Here is an 18,257-nt window from a genome sequence, read left to right as displayed (position 1 = left end):
CTTAGGAATATATTGGTGAGCAAAATAAATTTGGTCCCTGCTCTCACGGAGCATTTAGTTCAGTTTGAATAAAGCTGGAGAGGGGGATAAAAAAGCTGGGAGTTTGATTAGAAATTATATTCCCTTTCCCCACAAAGTTGGACTTCCAGACTCCTTTCCCTTTCCTTGGGCCTTACTTCTTTAAATCTTCTTCCTGCTTTTTCTTTTGTCACTTCTACTTTTGGTACCCTAAGAAATCATCGCTTAACTCAAGGTCACAAAGATTTACGTGTTCTTCTAAGATTTTTACATTTGAGATCTGTGATCCATTCTGTTAATTTTTGTGTATGGTGTGGGGTAGGGGATCAACTTTAGTCTTTTGCGTGTAGATACCTGGTTTTGCCAGCACTATTTCTTGACTAGACTATCCTTTTCCCATTTATCTTGCCACCTATGTCAAAGGGACATCTTTTTTGGTCATCTTTATTGTATTTTAATTTTTTCATAATGGCTATGATTTCTCATTCTTTGCCCATTCAAACCTTCCTCTTCTTCCTACTCCTCTTCCTCCTTTTAAGTCCCCTTTCCTAAAATACTTTCAGCATAAAAGCTTTTGGCTGGTATAAACTGGGTTTTGTTTAAATACCTGGAAGGCTGTGGTTAGATGAAAATCAACCTTAAGATGCAAATGAAAGGAAAAACATCTCTTTCTTAGCCAGTATGTTGCTGCCCATCCTACTATTTTTCAGACATTGTCTCTCTTCAGTGTGTGTGTGTCTTCACTATGGCACAGGCCTCTCAGAAACCCCTACAAGATCCTCATTTATTGAAGTCTCTGTTTTTCACTTAGTAAAGACTAAAGGGCCCAGCACACTCTGCCTAGGAAACTGGTCACCCATGTAGCTACATTTGTGGTGTTTGTGATTAGAACTTTGAGGCATAGAAACCTCAGGATCCTCTTCTAGAAGGGAAGGAAATAATAACCCACAATATAAAGGGTTTAAAGAGAGGAAGTCCCACAATATAAAGGGTTTAAAGAGAGGAAGTCCACCTGCAGAAAAAGAAGCAGACTTTATCCACTCTACTACTTTACTAAAGATGGACTCTGGTTTGGAGTCTGCTTTGCCCAAATGGCCAGGGTCCTATGGAGAGTAGATTACCTATATGTTAATCTTCTCAATTGTCAGAACAAAAATATCCTAGAGTAGGTGGCTTAAAAAACAGATGTTCGTTTCGTCAAAATTCTGGAGGCCAGAAGTCCCAGATCAGGGTTCAGCAGGGATAATTTCTGGTAAGGACTTTCTTCTGCTTCGTTGACAGCTGCCTACTGCCTTATGTCCTCACATGGTGGAGGGAAGAATGGAAATGAGAGAAATTGCCATTTCTTCCTTGCTGGAACACTAAAGTTTTAGACTTAAGCATTAGATAGTTGCTACCTGCTAGATTTTGATCTGCAAAATGAAAGAGAGCTAGTGTTAGAATCTTTGAGGAACACCCACCCCCACCCGCCGCCACCAAAAAAAAAAATGTTCAGAAGAGATGGTAGTAAATCCTTTTGGAGATGGTATCAGTGGGAAGGGAAGCCTAAAGAAAAGAGGGAGGCTCCTCATCTATAAATCTAGTATGTCATCTTTTTCCACTAGCATAAATGCTATTCTAGGACCTGGCCAGATGGGGCAGTGTGGAATCACAACCCAGGTGAGCCCTATAGCAGGCTGCAGACTTCCAGGGGAAGGAGCAGCTAAGTATTTCAGTCACTGCAAAGGCATGTGTTACTCAGTGTGGGTGGACTTTGCCTGGTTTCAGTGTTTTGTCATCTCTTTGCTATCTCAGAACAAATTTCCATTTCAACGATATGAGGTCCCAAGAACTTTAATAGGAAGCTTCCAAGCCCTCTCTGAAATTCCTTGCTGAAGAGCCTGGAAGGAGAACAGCCAGTATCAGACAGTTTTTCTTACCTCTTAGGCTTAGAGCCCTGCATGTGCCACCTCTAGTAGATCAGATTAGTGCTCATATTTTTAATTGTCCCAAAGAAACAGCAAGAAAAATAAAGCAGAGGCATATACTCTGTGCTCTTTGTGGGTACTGGGTTAGATACTGCTAACTGGGTTTAGACAGTTCCATTGGGCTTTAATTACCTGCTGAGACCTGAGGCTCTGGAATGGGAGTGTCACAGGGGAGGTTGGAGGATGATTTTATCCTTATTCCAAATTCCCAGAGTGGCATATCTGTCATACCCTCAGGATGAATATGCTCAAACAATATCAGCATATATGCCCTGCCAACATAGACCATCTGTAGATCCAAGTGACACTTGACAGGTACAACTTTGAGAAGGGAAGGAATTAAATATACTTTCTGAGGAGAATACTTTCCAGGCTTTTCCTTTCTCTCCCTCATTCCATTTCTTCTCCCTTCCTTCCTCTTTCCGTTCCCTCTCCTGTCTTCTTTCTTCCTTCTTTCCATTTCTCCTTTCTCTTCTCCTTCTTTTTTTGCTTCCCTGCTTTCTTTGCTAGTGCAAGAATTCCTTGGGTAGAAGGGGAACAGAATTAGAGCATACCCCTCACTTTCATTCCCAGGGATTATTTCATTGTCCAGACCTCACCAGCTTTACTGGGTTGCCACCTGGGCCCCCATGGCTGCTACTCACCCACCCAGACAGACATGAAGATACTTTGGAGTTCTCTGTTCTCCAAACTTAGGCAAGCAAAAACAAACAACCCTAGTTTGGTTGAATCAGAATTTTTTTAAAACATTTTTTCAAAAAAATTTTACTAAGAAGTTTAAGGAAAACCCCAAAGAAAAAACCATTATAAAACCATGAAATGAATTTATTACAGAGTTCAGATTTTTCTTCCTAAAATAACTGAGATCTAGTCATAGATAGATTTGATTACTCTATTTCATTTTCTTGATCTGTCACTCTTAGATGCTAGACCCTATGACTCATACTCTCTACTGAGTTAACTTGAACTTGGTACTGCTGCTGGGTTTGGGGGGATTCTCAGTTCTTCTCTAAACCTCCTCCCCTGTCTTCTTACTGAGTTTAGGCTCCAGGTTTTCCTTTCTGCTCCTGGACTGTTATCATCCCTGCCAATACCTGCAAACCTCACCTTCTGAATGAGAAAAATATTTGACCCCTACTTGGTCCAAATTCTTTCCCACCTTGGATTTAGACCAAATTACAACCTTAACTTGCAGATAACATCTCTACCCTTCTTGGTAGTCTTTGAAAAAAATAAGTTACCAGAATTCTCCTCTGTTCCTGACCCATTACTGTCCCGTTTGATGTATTCATTCATTGAATATTTATTGAGTACCAACTGTGTGCCAGGCACTGTGCTAGATATTTGACATTGCTTTATTATATAAATGTTGCACGAATCCTCTAAGATTTAGTCATTCTTTCGACAAACATTTATTTTATGTCTACAATGTACTATTCCTGGGTACTGTACTAAGTGCTAAGGTAGGTGTTATTCCCACTTTTTCCCTCTGAGACATGTAGCTTCCTAAAAATCCAAAATAACAAATGGTCAAACCATGATTTTTTTTGAAGTCTGACTTATACTTTTATACCCATATTAAATGGTTCAAGAGTTTCATACTATCGATGTTATATTAAAAGAGAACATTGATTTTTGTTGCACTACCACATTCATATGGGTGCATGTACACACATATGTTTTTAAAAACTTTTAACTTTGGAATAATTTTAGAATTATAGAAAAACTGCAACAATAGTACACAGAGTTCTTATATGCCCCTCGACCAGGTTTCCCCCATCTTACATTACCAAGGTACAGTTATTCATCACCAAGAAACTGGCAGTGACACAGTCCTTTTAACTAAGCTCCATATTTTATTTGGATTTTGCTAGTTTATTAATTTTCTCTTTCTGTTCCAGAGTCCAATTCAGGGTATCACATGCATTTAGGTGTCATGTCTCCCTAGTATCTTATGATCTGTGACAGTTTCTCAAGGACAGTTTTTCATGACCTTGGCGGTGTTAAGGAGTACTGGCCAGGTATTTTATAGAATGCCCCCAACTGGCTTTGTCGCATGTTTTTCTCATGATGAGACAGGTTGTGGGTTTGGGGAAGTATATAACAGAGGTAAAGATTATAAGATCATACCAGGGGTAACATGACAGCTACATGAATCACTGGCCATGTTTACGTTCATCATTTGGCTAATAAGGTAGCATTTGCCAAGATTCTTTACTGTAAAGTTACTATTTTCCCTTTGACTACTCTGTTCTTTGGAAATAAGTCACTAAGTCTGTCCTACCTTCCGTGGGAGTGGGAACCAAGTTTCACCTCCTAAAGGGGAGAGTACCTACACATATTATTTGGAATTACTCTGTTAGAAAGATTTTTCTCTTCTCCCCATTTATTTAATCTATTTTGTATCAATGTGGACTTACGATAAACTCCGATCTGAAACCTGTGTTTTTTCTACTGCACTAGACAAGAAATGACAAGGACCTACATATACACCAAAAGCATTGGTTTCAGGGAACTTTATTTCAGATTTCAGAGATTTTTTAAGGACTAGATTTGATAAGACTTGGTGACCTTGATTGTTGAGGGTGATGGAGAGGAAGTGTTTGAAAATGACACTCAGATTTTGGTTTGAATGGCTGGAAATAAAATTTTCCCTTGAAATTATTAACTAACAAGTGTGAAGATTGGTTCTAGGCTTTGACAAAACTCAGATTCTTCAAAGATTGTATTTAACCTATGTATTGGTCCAGCTTGACTGAGTGCCCTGTTCTCCCAAGTCAGAGCAGAGCAAACAACTTTTCTTTCTGACTGAAACAGCAGGGCCCCCTAGTGGACAGCCTCTGGGTCCTGTTTCTTGCCTGAAGGATGCTTGGGTTTTTTGTTTGGTTGAGATTTTTCCCCTCCCCTAGTTCATTTGCAACGCAGACATTTGATTCTACTCTTGGTCTAAAAAATTTTAAACACTTCTTACTTCAGAGTTCTCAGATTCATCCCCATGTTCAATAAAAAGATAGCTTCTGACAGTCACTCCTATGCACTCATACTCTAAACTAGAGAGTACTTGATACTTGTTTTTTACTCATTTATCTGCTTCTTCCATCTGATGCCATATTAATGTTAATTCTTTTTTTCAGAGCCATCATCAATCACTTTAACCCCAAAATTGAATCCTATGCTGCTGTGAATCACATATCCCAACTGTCAGAGGAGCAGGTAAGCCAGTACCCTTCCCAGAGTGACCCTCATAAGTTGTGGCTGGGATCAAGCAGTTGTCCTCTCTTTGATAGCAGAAGTATTCTGTGGCTGAGCTGGTAGCAGGAACTAGGCTTCTAAGAGCAATTACTAAGCGATTTGTTGATAGTACTTTAAATAGAGGGATGGCTTCTACTTTTGTGCCGTTGGAAGGGTTCGTTTAATTATATAGAAGATATGTAGGTGAAAACTTAGTGAATTATTATTTTAGAGTGGGTGATAGGCATTTCTTTTTTTAATTTTAGGCAGAGAGTCATTTTGATATTTAAAAATAAATGAGAACTTAGAAATGGATAAAACTGCCAATTAGAAAAACTCTGAGTTCAGCTTAATTTGATGCTGTTTGGTGTGTTAAAATATAAGCCCTCATTGGGGCAGATTTTCCTTAGTAATTGAGTTCTGTCTGCCTTGAGCAATTATTTCTGAGGTTTTTCTATGGTGTGGACTGAACTGGAGATGCAGATAGCATTAGTGTTTGTTTTCCTTGAGTCTGGCCTGATTTCCCCTTCTCCCAAAGTGCCTGCATTCAGCTCTGCATTATATAAAAGTACAGATTGGGGCATTAGCATGGCATGGGATTGAACTTGATGTTTCAGAATGAGACTCTTGAGTCCTGTTTTTAAAAGCACAAAATGAGACATTCTATTCACACAATCTCCTTCCCCCCTCCCCCCCACCAACTCCCAAGATGGAGAGCCAGGGTAGTCATGAGTTGAAAGCCCAGGTATAAGTTCCAAACAAACAAACAAAAAAACATACTCTCCTCTCCCCTCCCCCCTTTTTCTGCCAATGTATCAGTATAACCCTTCTCTGAGTCCTTTGCTGGTACAGCCAGCCAGCTCTGGTGTGAACCTGTGTTCCAGTGTTTCTAAAAGCTCTTCAGCTCACTCAGTGAGGCAGCAGGCAGCCTTTTGCCTAACAGACAGGCTTCTCAGCATTCCCACCAGTGGCTCTTTCCTCAGCCAGATGGATAGGACTCTATTAGACTATCAGTTGTTCCCTTTGACATATTTGTTCTCTTTTGTGAGGCCAGCTGTGAGATTTCCATCCTCTTATTTAAACTGCTTTTATAAATGGCTTTCATTTTCTTTTTTTCATGAGTACTGTTCTTTGATGCCACTGCTCTCTGTGAGGTGCTTTGGGATGCTACCTTCTTCCTGTTGGACCAGTTCAGATCAGTTTACTGTGCCATTTTTATGCAAAAGAATTCAACATCTTGAGTTTTGTATGGGGAAAGAAAAGGTGACTTTTCTATCACAGTGAGCTCTGGTTAGTCTAAAAGCTTTAAAAAAAAAAAAAAAAAAGGACACATTTTCCCTGTGAGCCACGTGCAGTATTCACCCCACAGCAGCTTGGGAAGGTCAGGCTGAAATCTCTTTACAGCAGTAGCAGCCACAGACCAATAATAAAAATCCATTCTGGCGCATGAGGCAATCTGGAAAAGGATGATTAGCAAGCACGTGTCCTCACCCTCCTCCAACTTCTCTCAAAGTTAAATGAAGTGATGAAAGTGTCTCAGAAAGAGTCCACAAGCCAGAGATGAGGCGATTTCTATGGAGAGAGAGAGTATACAGCCCTATTCAAGAGTGGGAAAAGGATAGCAGCTCTCAAAGGAATAAATAATTATATGCCTGCTGTTTACAAGGTATGATGCTGGGTAGTGGGGACAGTGGTGAATAATCTAAGTGTAGCCCTTGTGCCATGGAGTTTTTGTACACTTGCTATCTCTCTTAGCAATCCTTTTCACTTAGGGAGTGGGGAAAGGGTGATACTATTCTGGGACCCTTTTCAAAACTGCCCTCAAAATAGTTGTTGCTTCTCTTCCCTGACGCACTTTGAAGGGCGCTGAATGACAGCATTACAGTGCACTTGGTTTTATTCTCAGCACTATCGGATTAGAAGTATTTGACTGCCTTGATAATCTCCAACATGTGTTGCAGCACTTCTCTCCCTTCACTTGTGAATATCAGTGCTAATATCACTTAATGTTAAGTGTATTCACAGCTTCCTAAAGAGCTGGCTTTGGGATCCAGCAGGGCCCTGCACTTGTTAGCCTCAAACTAAGTCCAAAGGAAAAATGAGGAACTCAATCCCCAAGTAGATTCTAACTTACCCCTAAAATAAAACCTAAAGACCATGGATAGGTGTTAACTAGAATTTATAGCACTTTGTAAAATAGCAGATAAGAGAGGGCTCTTGCTAGATCTGCCTGCCCAGCCTGCCATTTTGTTCTGGTAAGAGATTTGTGAATATTATAGTTCTGACAACACCCAGACACATCCCAGCCTCTGTCTGTGGCATTTCAAGGTGATGTTTGTAAATTCATTATTACTTAATAAATAAAGCCCGTTCTCTCACCCTGGAGCTGTTTTTCAGATTTCCAGAGATACATGACATTTTTCGGTTACTTCTCATTGTCTTCATGGAGGACAAAGCCCTTGAAACAGTCAGTACCCTCAGTGTAACTGAATGGTTGTGCATTATCTAGTATAATAAACTACATGCATTTTTTATATTTTATACACAGCTGTAACATTTGTCCAAGGTTGATTGTGAAGCTTGTTCATTTTGACTCCTTTTGTGTGTGTGTGGTAAAATATACATAAAATTTACCATTTTAACCGTTTTCCAATGTATAGTTCAGTGGCATTAAGTATATTCACATCATTGTGCAAACATCACTGCTATACATCTCCGAAACTTTTTCATTATTCCATACTGAAAGCTTATGCCCATTAAACAATAACTACCCATTCCCTTCCCCCTCTTGAAGGTAACCACTGTTGTACTTTCTGTCTCTCTATATATGTCCTTTTTTTTTTTTTTTTTTTTTTCTTCTTAAATAGAGCCCATATTGAGGAACCAGGCTGGCTCAGTGGGAGGAACATGTGACTCTTGATCTTGGGATTGTAGGTTTGAGTCCCACACTGACAAATAAGTGAATAAAATCTTTAAAAAAAAAAAGAAAAGAAAAGAAAACACATTTCACTATAGTGAATAATTAATTTTAGATGTTATGCAAAATGAAAGAAAATATTTTTAAAAAGGGGAGCTTGGGTGGTTCAGTCAGTGAAACATCTGACTTTAGCTCAGGTCATGATCTCAGGGCCCTGGGATCCAGCCCTGCATGGTGCTCCATGCTCAGCAAGGAGTCTGCTTGTCCCTCTCTCCTTCCCTACCTCCTGTGTGTGCACATGTGCATTCTCTCTCTCGTATAAATAAATGACATACTGATTTATGTCAGCTCTAATTTCCTAATAGGTAAGAGAGGACTTCATGGTAGAACTTTATAAAAGATTCTCTAGAGCCCTGAATATCTAGAGTACATAGTCACAATTTAGGATTCAAGTCAAAACCTTCTCTGAGCACCTGATTCCTTAAGATTTTAGTCACATTGATGACCAATTTTGTGATTTTGAAATATCCCGTTGGAAAAACAAATAAATGATTAGCCCACCTTTTTTTTCTTTCTTTTTTTTTTTTTTTTAAGATTTTATTTATTGGGGTGCCTGGGTGGCTCAGGGGGTTAAAGCTTCTGTCTTCAGCTCAGGTCATGATCCCGGGGTCCTGGGATCAAGCCCTGCTAAGCAGAGAGCCCGCTTCCCTTCCTCTCTCTCTGCCTGCCTCTCTGCCTACTTGTGATCTCTGTCAAAAAAATAAATCTTTTTTAAAAATGCTATTAAAGAAAAGATTTTATTTATTTATTAGAGAGAGAGAAGGTGCACAAGGTGCAGAGGGAGAGGGAGAAGCAGACTCCCTGCTGAGGAGGGCCTCTGTTCCCTAGACCCTGAGATCATGACTTCAGCTGAAGGCAATCACTTAAGGGACTGAGCCACTGAGGCACTCTGCACTCTTGCTTTCTTTAGCCTTCCCTCAGCTATCAGTATTTTAGCATTTAGTGCCTGCTGTGTGCTAGCCATTTGAGGTATACAGAAATATGATAAACGGTCTTTGTTCTCAGAAGATGGAATAAATTCAAGAGATGGCTTACAGCTTATTGATAGCTGACCAGTACTAGCAGTAGGATCTGTGAGCTCCTGTTAGAGGAAGATCTCTGTAGGTTGTGATGGTCAAGAAATGCCATATGGAGGAAAGAATTGGGTGGACCTTCAAAGAGCAGGGATAGGGATTGGATAAATGAAGAGGCATAGATTATAAAATGTACTCAAAGCCAGGACCTGAAAAAAAAAAAAAAAAAAAAAAACAGAAGAGAGAAGAGTTCCAGAGTTTCTATAAATCTTGTCCTTGGGTCACAGGGTACCCAGAGGCTGAATGACTTAGAAATACAATTCAGGGGACTCCTGGGTAGCTCAGTCAGTTAAGCATCTGTCTGCCTTTGGCTCAGGTCATAATCTCAGGATTGAGGGATCAAGCCCTGCTTTTGGCTCCCTGCTTGGAGGAGAGCCTGCCCCTCCCTCTCCCTCTGCCTGCCCCTCCCCCTGCTCCCTCTCTCAATCTCTCTCTGTCAAATAAATAAATAAAATCTTTGGGAGGGGGCTGCCTTCGGCTCAGGTCATGATCTCAGGGTCCTGGGATCGAGGCCCGCATCGGGCTCTCTGCTCAGCAGGGAGCCTGATTCCCTCTCTTTCTCTCTGCCTGCCTCTCCATCTACTTGTGATTTCTCTCTGTCAAATAGATAAATAAAATCTTTAAAAAAAAAAAAAAATCTCTGGGAGGAAAAAAAAAGAACAACAGTCCAGTCATTTAAATTGTCATCACAGCTTCCATCTCTACTGTACTGATGCTAATCTCTGTTCTAATTGTACTGCCTTTGATTCAATTAGTAACTGTTAACCAAAGGCCTAATATGAACTAGTCTCAGTGCTAGGCATGTGATGAGACCTACTGGGCAAACCAAGCTTTTTAAAAAAATGTTGGTAAAAAAACACATAACAAAATTTACCACCATAACCATTCATTTTTAAGTGTACAGTACAGTAGTGTTGACGTGTGCTTGTTGTTGCACAATTGATCTCCAGAACTATTTCATCTTGCAAAACTAAAGCCCTATTGTTGAACAACTTACCTTTCCCCCTTCGTCCTAACCCTGGCAACCACCATTCTACATTGTTTTCTAGAAGTGGGCCAACCTCTTTTGAAAATGATGCACCTTTCAGGCAAGTGGCTCAGGAGCTGGCTAAAAATTTCTCTACGTACAGACTTGGGAATTTTCCAGGAGTATCACAAGCTGGTCTACTGACATCCCCATATGTCACAGAACCATAGGACAGGACATAGTAACCCTACCCCCATTATCTCTTTAAGTCTCGACTCTCACTAGGGCTTTATATTTTGGAATCAGAGGAGGCATGTATAATGTTTTGTATTACAAGAGGTACCTTCAAAAGTATTGTGACAAAGCAAAGAATCTAACTTACTTATAGAATTAGGTTAAGGTAAATTAGGGAAACAGTGCTTCATATCTGAATGAATAAAAGTTACATTGGAAGCTACTATGTCTGTCTGCTAGTAATCTTTCTAAACCTTTTGATTTTTTCCAGATCCTAAGATAAGAGGCACTACAAATAAATGCTAGGCATTTAGAAATCCTAATGAAACCTAGCTTTATTTTCCCACAGAGGAGTGAGACAGTAATAAGAGAAAAGTCCGTGGGGCAAACATTGTTAGGGGCCCTGGGTGGCACCCATTACTTGAGAACATCTAAGAGGAAGCACAGAAAGATCTCAGGGAAGATAATCCTAAGAGCTTCAGGGTTTATGAGGAAATGGAGCCTGATGTTTCAGCTTTAGAGTTGGGGGCCCTTGATGTGCTAGTGTATGTTGAAGAACTGCTGACAGAGGTGGCGGTTGGGAAGGGGGCTGATTTGTAGTGTTGGGTGTGACTCCTCCCACTGTGTCTACCAGCTTGAAGCCCTGTGGCTCTCACAATGTTTGAAAATTTAATTGTCAGCTCTCCCAGGCCAAGTGTGTATGAGCTAGTGCCATCACATCACTGGTTGTTGAGGATGACTGGGAGAACGGGGCTGTAAAGCTATGAGGCAGGCCTTTCTGAGCAGGGGTGAGTGTACCCTACTTCCTACCTGGGAACCACTGATAGAAGTTCCTCCCCAGGGCGATGGAGACCTCTGAGTAGCCCACTCTGAGAGCCGCTGTGATGTTTTCTCGTCTTAGAGCAGGGCCTTAACCACCATGCATAGCAGCCTTGACAGAGACACACGCTGGAGATCTGAGATTTAGGACTCCTGTGATAGCCATGACTCAGTTTTTTGTACGTGGCATTGTGTTTTTCTACAACAGCCTGTTAGTTTTGCACTGCCTCTCTGTAACCCTGAGTGATGGTTGCTGTGCAAATTCCTACTGAGTGCAAGCATGGGACACAGCATTGGCTTCCTCGTTGCTGTCACTTAGACTCCAGCTTTCAGGTGACCTATTTGGCAGAAAAGGTTTGGTGTGAGTTGTTCGTTAACTGGACTCACTAAGGCAGGAAAGGCAGAGGCAGAGGCAGATAGATTTTCTTACAAGCTGTTTAACCTCAGAAATCAACTTGATGTGATATAGGGCATCTTGAGAAGGTCCACATAAGAGCGTGAGCTGATGATGTGCTGCTAGGATGGCCACAGTTTTACTTGGACCAGGAGGTGGGCTGCACTGCCAGAAAAAGGAGAGATGATATCTTGGATTTTAAGAGGACATAAATAGATAAAAGGAAAGGAACAGCTAGTAGTTACTGAGCTTGGCAGTTTTACATAGGTTATTTACTTAAGTGTTGTATCAGCTGTTTGGGGTAGGTGCCGTTATCATTTTATAGATGAGGTTGCTAAAGAGGCTAAGTCTTGCCTGGGGTCCCACAGCTGCTTGTGCAAAGCCGTAACATGATCATAGGTCTGTCTGACACTGATGTCTGAGCTTCTTCTCTTCATCAGGCTGAGGCATGTGTGACAACCTGAGTTTGCCAGGTATCCTGAAGGAGGCGGAAGGCCAGGGAGAGGAAGGTGGAAGGAGAAGCAGGGATGGTGCAGATAGCAGGGCTCACTCCTGGGGCATGGGGAAAAGACCTGGTTTGGGAAGGGACCATTCAGTTGAGGAAGGTAAGTACTAAACAGGGGCTTGAGGAGTTGCCTGCCAGGTAGGCAGAAATGCCTAAGTAAAGGGTCCTGGCACATTATGATAACTTTATAAATGAGGAAAGAGTCTCTTTGTTCCATCAAGCATGTCTGCAAAGTCACTATGAGAAATAAAGCTTTTCCAAACACCAAAGGAACATGGTGAGTTAAGAGAGAGAGAGAGAGAGATTTATTTTTTTCTAATAGGTAATATAGTTACATGGGCCAAACTCCAAAAGGTGGCACGCTGAATTTTAATTGTTTTTAAAGTAGGAGTTTCATTTTGCTAAAACAACAGCAACAAAACAAAGACTCTCAAAATCAATATCCCACAGCCAAGCTAGATGAATACAGAGGTCACTGGTGAAGAGCTCAGCTTAATATTCCTCTCTGCTGCTGACAGCATTTTCTCTAACTAAATATGAATTTTGAAATGTGCACTACATGAACTTCTGGTCTTCCTCAGTCAGGCTTCATTGCCAGTGAAGCTTCATTGGCAGTGCACAGAAGAACAGTGTTGCAGCTTGTAAGAGTTGGAGTTGTCAGCTGTTCCAGAGGTTACAGGAGACAGCAGCCCTTGCTTTCTTTGTTTAATCTGAGAAGGATCCTTTACTCTAATTATTAGATAAGCATGTACAAGTAGGACTTCCCTCTTTGGTTTGTTTTTTTAGCTACCTTCCTCCTTCCAAATAGAGTTTGGGGAACTTTTATTTTATTTCTACTGCAACCTCTTCTTCAGGAAGTAGCTCAAAACTCTATAATGTGTGCTGGAAAAAGTATGGTTTACCACTCTGCTGACATTAGAGGCCAAAAATGTTGCCATGCAAACATTTGTCTGTTACAGGCTGTGCTAACTGAAAATGTTTTTGCTAGGTGCCATGACAGCACTCTGACCTTTCACGGTGATACTGTGCAAAGGAAGTTGCAATCTTAAAAATGACCCACTCAGCTAGCGGGAAATTGTGGATAGCCCCCAACTGGGATTTCTGTTAAAGAATTCTGTGTTTCAGGGAGGGATAGATAAGTGAGGCCCGACAGGGAGGCAGAGACCCCCATGTCACATTGCTGGTGAGTTAGGAGAAGAGGCAATGCTTTCCTCTCTCCCTCCCTGAGATGTGATGTTTCTAAAGAAAGAAACCTCAGGTGGGGAAGACAGAGACACCTGCCTCTTGTTTTGAGCTGGAAGGAGTGTCCTGCCTACAGTAAGCCACAGAGAAGGAGAAGGCCTGATGCGATATTTGTGTCATGATTCTCCCACCTACATTACCTTGGCTGCCTCTTAGTGTGATTGCATGCCTTGCTTGTAGAGGGTAAGGGCCTGGGCACATTGAATCTGTAATTAGTGCAAAGAAAAGCTTCATGAGGGCTGCCTAGGGCGTCAGCCAAATAAAGTCAGAGAGGTGGGGCAACTGCCCAGGGAAATTAAAGTCACTGTCACCACTCCTTTAACCAGCTGATGGCCTCTCACTAATCACCCACTGTGAGGTTCATTATCTGATCCACCTTGCTGAAGGGCAGAGCCAGTGTCAGATCAATAAATCTCAGGGCAGTGGAAAGCCCTTTAGTAACAGGCTTGAAAGACATGGATGGACTAGGGGAATTGGCCAGCTTACACTGGTTCTGAAATTGAGTTTAGTCCTGAAGTATAGGAGATGAAAATAGAAAGAGAAAATAAAAGGGGGAAACGTCTACATATTCTATGCAGGAAGCAGTTACCTTTTAAAAGGTATTATCTTTTTTTTTTTTTTGCCCAAGATTTTTGTGTCCACCTTTGGGATCCGAGGTTCCAAACAATTATATTGGATGACTGTGCCCTGGAGAGAGATTCAGGTTATCTTGGATTGAAGGTCACTGTAAACACATCAGTAGAGGGAGGGGTCCCCACTCAGTAGAGTCAGATTTTGTTACCAGGTTGTTATTTGTTCTAGTTCCTGGGCTATTGGCTTGTTTTCCTTGTTTCAGCCACTTTGGGCTGAAGTGTTTTGAAAAAGAACCAGTTCTTACCTCTTAAGGAAGCTCTCAGAACCTCTCTTCGTCTAAGAATTCTCTACTTCTGAGTGTCTTTGGTTAGTGCAATAAGACAAGGAATACATGTCCTAGCCTAAAGTTTCCGAGATTCATTTTTTTCCATGCAAAAGTACAGAAGTATCTGCTGTGTGCCGAGCCAGGGGCTATAAAAATGCAAAATTCGTGCCTCCCCTTGAAGACTTCACAGTATGAGAACCAGCATCGCTGTTTTCTTGCTTAGACTTTTGCCTGTGTGTTCTCCTGTAGACTTCAGGGGATATATGTGACATGCTTACAGCCCCGCCTGACCCTTTGTAAACCTAAGATAAAATCTTCCTGTTCTCCATAACCTAGAGAAATATTACCTCAGAAATCCATAAATGGTGGGCCAATGACTTTCTTTTGAAGTGGGTTTCCATAAGGAGAGTCCTGGCCATCTCATATCTTTATCTTTGCCTCGTTTTCATTAAAAAGGCAAAATTACAGGTGCCTGGGTGGCTCGGTGGGTTACGCCTCTGCCTTCAACAGGTCATGATCTCAGGGACCAGGGATCAAGCCTTGAATCTTGGGTTCTCTGCTCAGCAGGGAGCCTGCCTCCCCCTCTCTCGTTGCTTGCCTCTCTGCCTAGTTTGATCTCTCTGTCAAATAAATAAATACAATCTTAAAAAAAAAAAAAGGCAAAATCAGGACCATCATTAGGTTGGTAAAAGCAGGACTTATAAGCCTCCAAGCTTGGCAAATGATTTGAGTTTGTCAGAAGGTTCAGGTAAGTACCACCACTTAGGAAAACATCAGGTGGCTAGTGCCCAGCTGAAAATTATTCTAAACACTGTTGATTGCTACACACAGTGCATTTAAGTTGTTAGGGAGGATTTCCAGGAGTGGAGGAGTAGAAGGGAGGAACACAGTGAGGGGAATCCTTGGCATTGTCAAAATACTGAGAACTCGTAACTCAGAGTTACTTTTCTAATATATCAATCTGAATCATTCTTGGCCCCAACCAAAAATAGAATAGTAAGACCAAAAAAGACATAAGCTGGGGCTCCTGGATGGCTCAGTCATTAAGTGTCTGCCTTCAGCTCAGGTCATGATCCCAGGTGATGGGATCGAGCTGCACATCTGGCTCCATGCTCAGCAGGAAGCCTGCTTCTCCCTATCCTACTCCCCCTGCTTGTGTTCCCTCTCTCACTGCCCCTCTCTCTCTCTCTGTCAAATAGATAAATAACATCTTTAAAAAAAAAAAAATACATAAACTTATTCCATGGACATATATCTTTTTTTAACTAGCCATTATTTACTGAATTTTTAAAAACTTTATTGTATAATTGACATATAATAAGACATGATAAGACATATTTATGCAAATATGTATGTCCACCACCTCCACAACATCGAACATTTCCATCTCCTAAAAAAGTTCTCCTTTAGGGGCGCCTGGGTGACTCAGTGGGTTAAAGCCTCTGCCTTCAGCTCCGGTCGTGATCTCAGGGTCCTGGGATCTAGCCCCACATCGAGCCCCACATCGGGCTCTCTGCTCAGCAGGGACCCTGCTTCCCTCTCTCTCTGCCTGCCTCTCTGCCTGCTTGTGATCTCTCTCTGTCAAATTAAAAAAAAATTAAAAAGTTCTCCTTTAAAGTCAGTCATCCCTGAGTCTGTGCCCTAAGGCAAGCATTCGTGTGTTTTTTGTCACTATAGATTAGATTTGTCTTCTATAAAATTTTGCATAAATATATATGTGCTCTTTTGTGTCTGAGATTCATCTATGTTGGGACAGTCTTTTTTTTTTTTAAGATTTTATTTATTTATTTGACAGAGAGAGATCACAAGTAGATGGAGAGGCAGGCAGAGAGAGAGAGAGAGAGAGAGAAGCAGGCTCCCTGCTGAGCAGAGAGCCCGCTGCGGGACTCGATCCCAGGACCCTGAGATCATGACCTGAGTCAGAATAGATACATCTATAGAGACAGAATAGATTAATGGCTACCCAGGACTAGGGTTGGGAAGCAGAATGGGGAATGATTGCTAATGGGTATGAAGATTTTTGAGGGGTTCATGAAAGTGTTCTAAATTTAGATCGTAGTGATAGTTCCACAAATATGTGAATATATTGTACACTTTAAATGAATGAATTTTATGGTATATAAATTATGTCTCAGTAAAGATCTTTAACAAAAAGAAAAACTATACCAAACTGTTTTAAAAAGTTGTACCATTTCAGGGGCGCCTGGGTAGCTCAGTGGGTTAAAGCCTCTGCCTTTGGCTCAGGTCATGATCCCAGGGTCCTGGGATTGAGCCCCACATCGGGCTCTCTGCTTAGCGGGGAGCCTGCTTCTCCCTCTCTCTTTGCCTGCCTGTCAAATAAATAAATAAATAAAAATCTCTTAAAAAAAAAAAAAAAGGCTGTACCAATTCTCATTCCAACTGACAATGAATATGAGTTTTAGCTACTCCATATTCTTCTCGCACTTGGAATTGTGTTTTTTAATTTTACCCATTATATGGGTATGCAGTGCTGTCATTACACTGTATACTTACTATATCACCTTTTGTCTTGTTGTGTCTGAGAGAGCAAGATAGGTCACCAGCAGCTCTGCTGGAGCCATCTGAAGAAATTTGGCCAGGGTGCTGCTGCTTGCTGTGTCTGCTCATACTGACACAGTTTGATCTGGAAATACAGCCTATGGCCTCAATATGTGCTGCCAGTATTTCCTCCAGTACTCAAAGGATATAGGCTTCGTTAAGTTGGGTTAAGTGAACTTCCTTGAATGGGTCATCCATTCAAGGCAGCACATATGCTAAAATTGAAATGATATAGCGAAGATTAGCATGGCTCCTGTGCAAGTTTGAAACGCAAATTTGTGAAGTATTCCGTATTTTTACTAGAAAAAAAAAGTGTTTTGAATATTCTAAGGTCCTTTGCATTTCCATATAAAGAGTGAAATTAGCTTGTCCATTTCTATAAAAAAAAATCTGCTTAGATTTTGATTAAAACTGCATTAACTCTAGGTGAACTTTGGGGAGAATAGACACTTTAATAATATTGTTTTAAAATCCATGAACTTAAAATATGTCCATTTATTTAGATCTTTTACATTTTCTCATCAGTGTTTTGTAGTTTTTGAGCATCCTATTTTGTTCCGTCTTTTTCCTTATTTCATTATTTATGTTATATAAATGGTATTTTTGACTTTCAATTTTTTTTCTTAGTGTTTAGACATAGAATAGTTTTATATTGACCTTTTTTCCTGAAGCTTTGATAAACTCATATTTAATTCTTTTTTTATGGTCCTTAGAGTTTCCTGTGCTCATAAGCATGTTGTATACTGATCTGTGTATCTTTTAGATCTGTATGTCTTTGATTTCTTTTTCTTTCCTTATTGCACCTGTTAGGACCTCCAGTAAAATACTGAAATGGTAAGAGTAGACCTCTCTTTCAGATTTCCAAAAGAAAGCATTTGTTCTTTCATCATTAAGTAATGTGTTAGCTGTCAGTTTTCAGAGATTCCCTGTGTTAGGTTGAGGAAATTTCCTTCCATTCTGAGTTCGCTGAGAAATTTTTATCATGAATACATGTTGAATTTTATCAGTGCCTTTTTTTTTTTTTTTTTGCATATACGGAGATGATTATATAGATTTTCTCTCTCCTTTTTAAGTATTTTTTTGAGCCCCAGTGTGGGGCTTAAACTTACAACCCCAAGATCAGGAGTTACATGCTCTACTCCCTGAGCCAGCCAGGTGCCCCTGGATTTAATCCTTATTCTGATATAGAGTTATGGTGATTAATTATAATACTAACTTAACCTTATATTCCTGGGATAAACTCCTCTTGATCATAATGCAGTATTTATTTTATACATTACAGAATTTGAATTGCTAATATTTTGTTGATTATTCTTATCAGTGTTTATAAGGGATGTCAGTTCCATAGTTTCCTTGCAATGTCTTTGGTTTTG

General features: G+C 40.7%; 1 protein-coding gene and 1 non-coding gene across 3 annotated transcripts in view; both read left to right on the top strand.

The window, feature by feature from the left end:
- The window catches only part of ARMH3 (armadillo like helical domain containing 3), a 183,819-nt gene that overhangs the window by 146,351 nt on the left and 19,211 nt on the right, over positions 1-18,257 (top strand). For both annotated transcript variants that reach the window (XM_059398411.1, XM_059398412.1), the window contains exon 24: positions 5,120-5,198. In XM_059398411.1, the coding sequence (XP_059254394.1) occupies positions 5,120-5,198 (79 nt within the window). The remainder of the gene's footprint in view (positions 1-5,119; positions 5,199-18,257) is intronic.
- On the top strand, positions 17,074-17,182 carry LOC132017013 (U6 spliceosomal RNA). Its single transcript, XR_009404101.1, has one exon. It is a non-coding gene; the product is annotated as a U6 spliceosomal RNA (small nuclear RNA).

Source organism: Mustela nigripes, chromosome 4, assembly GCF_022355385.1.
Source record: "Mustela nigripes isolate SB6536 chromosome 4, MUSNIG.SB6536, whole genome shotgun sequence".
In the NCBI taxonomy this organism is placed as follows: domain Eukaryota; kingdom Metazoa; phylum Chordata; class Mammalia; order Carnivora; family Mustelidae; genus Mustela; species Mustela nigripes.
The sequence above is the reverse complement of the archived record's forward strand: the minus strand, read 5'-3'. Positions and strand labels throughout refer to the sequence as shown.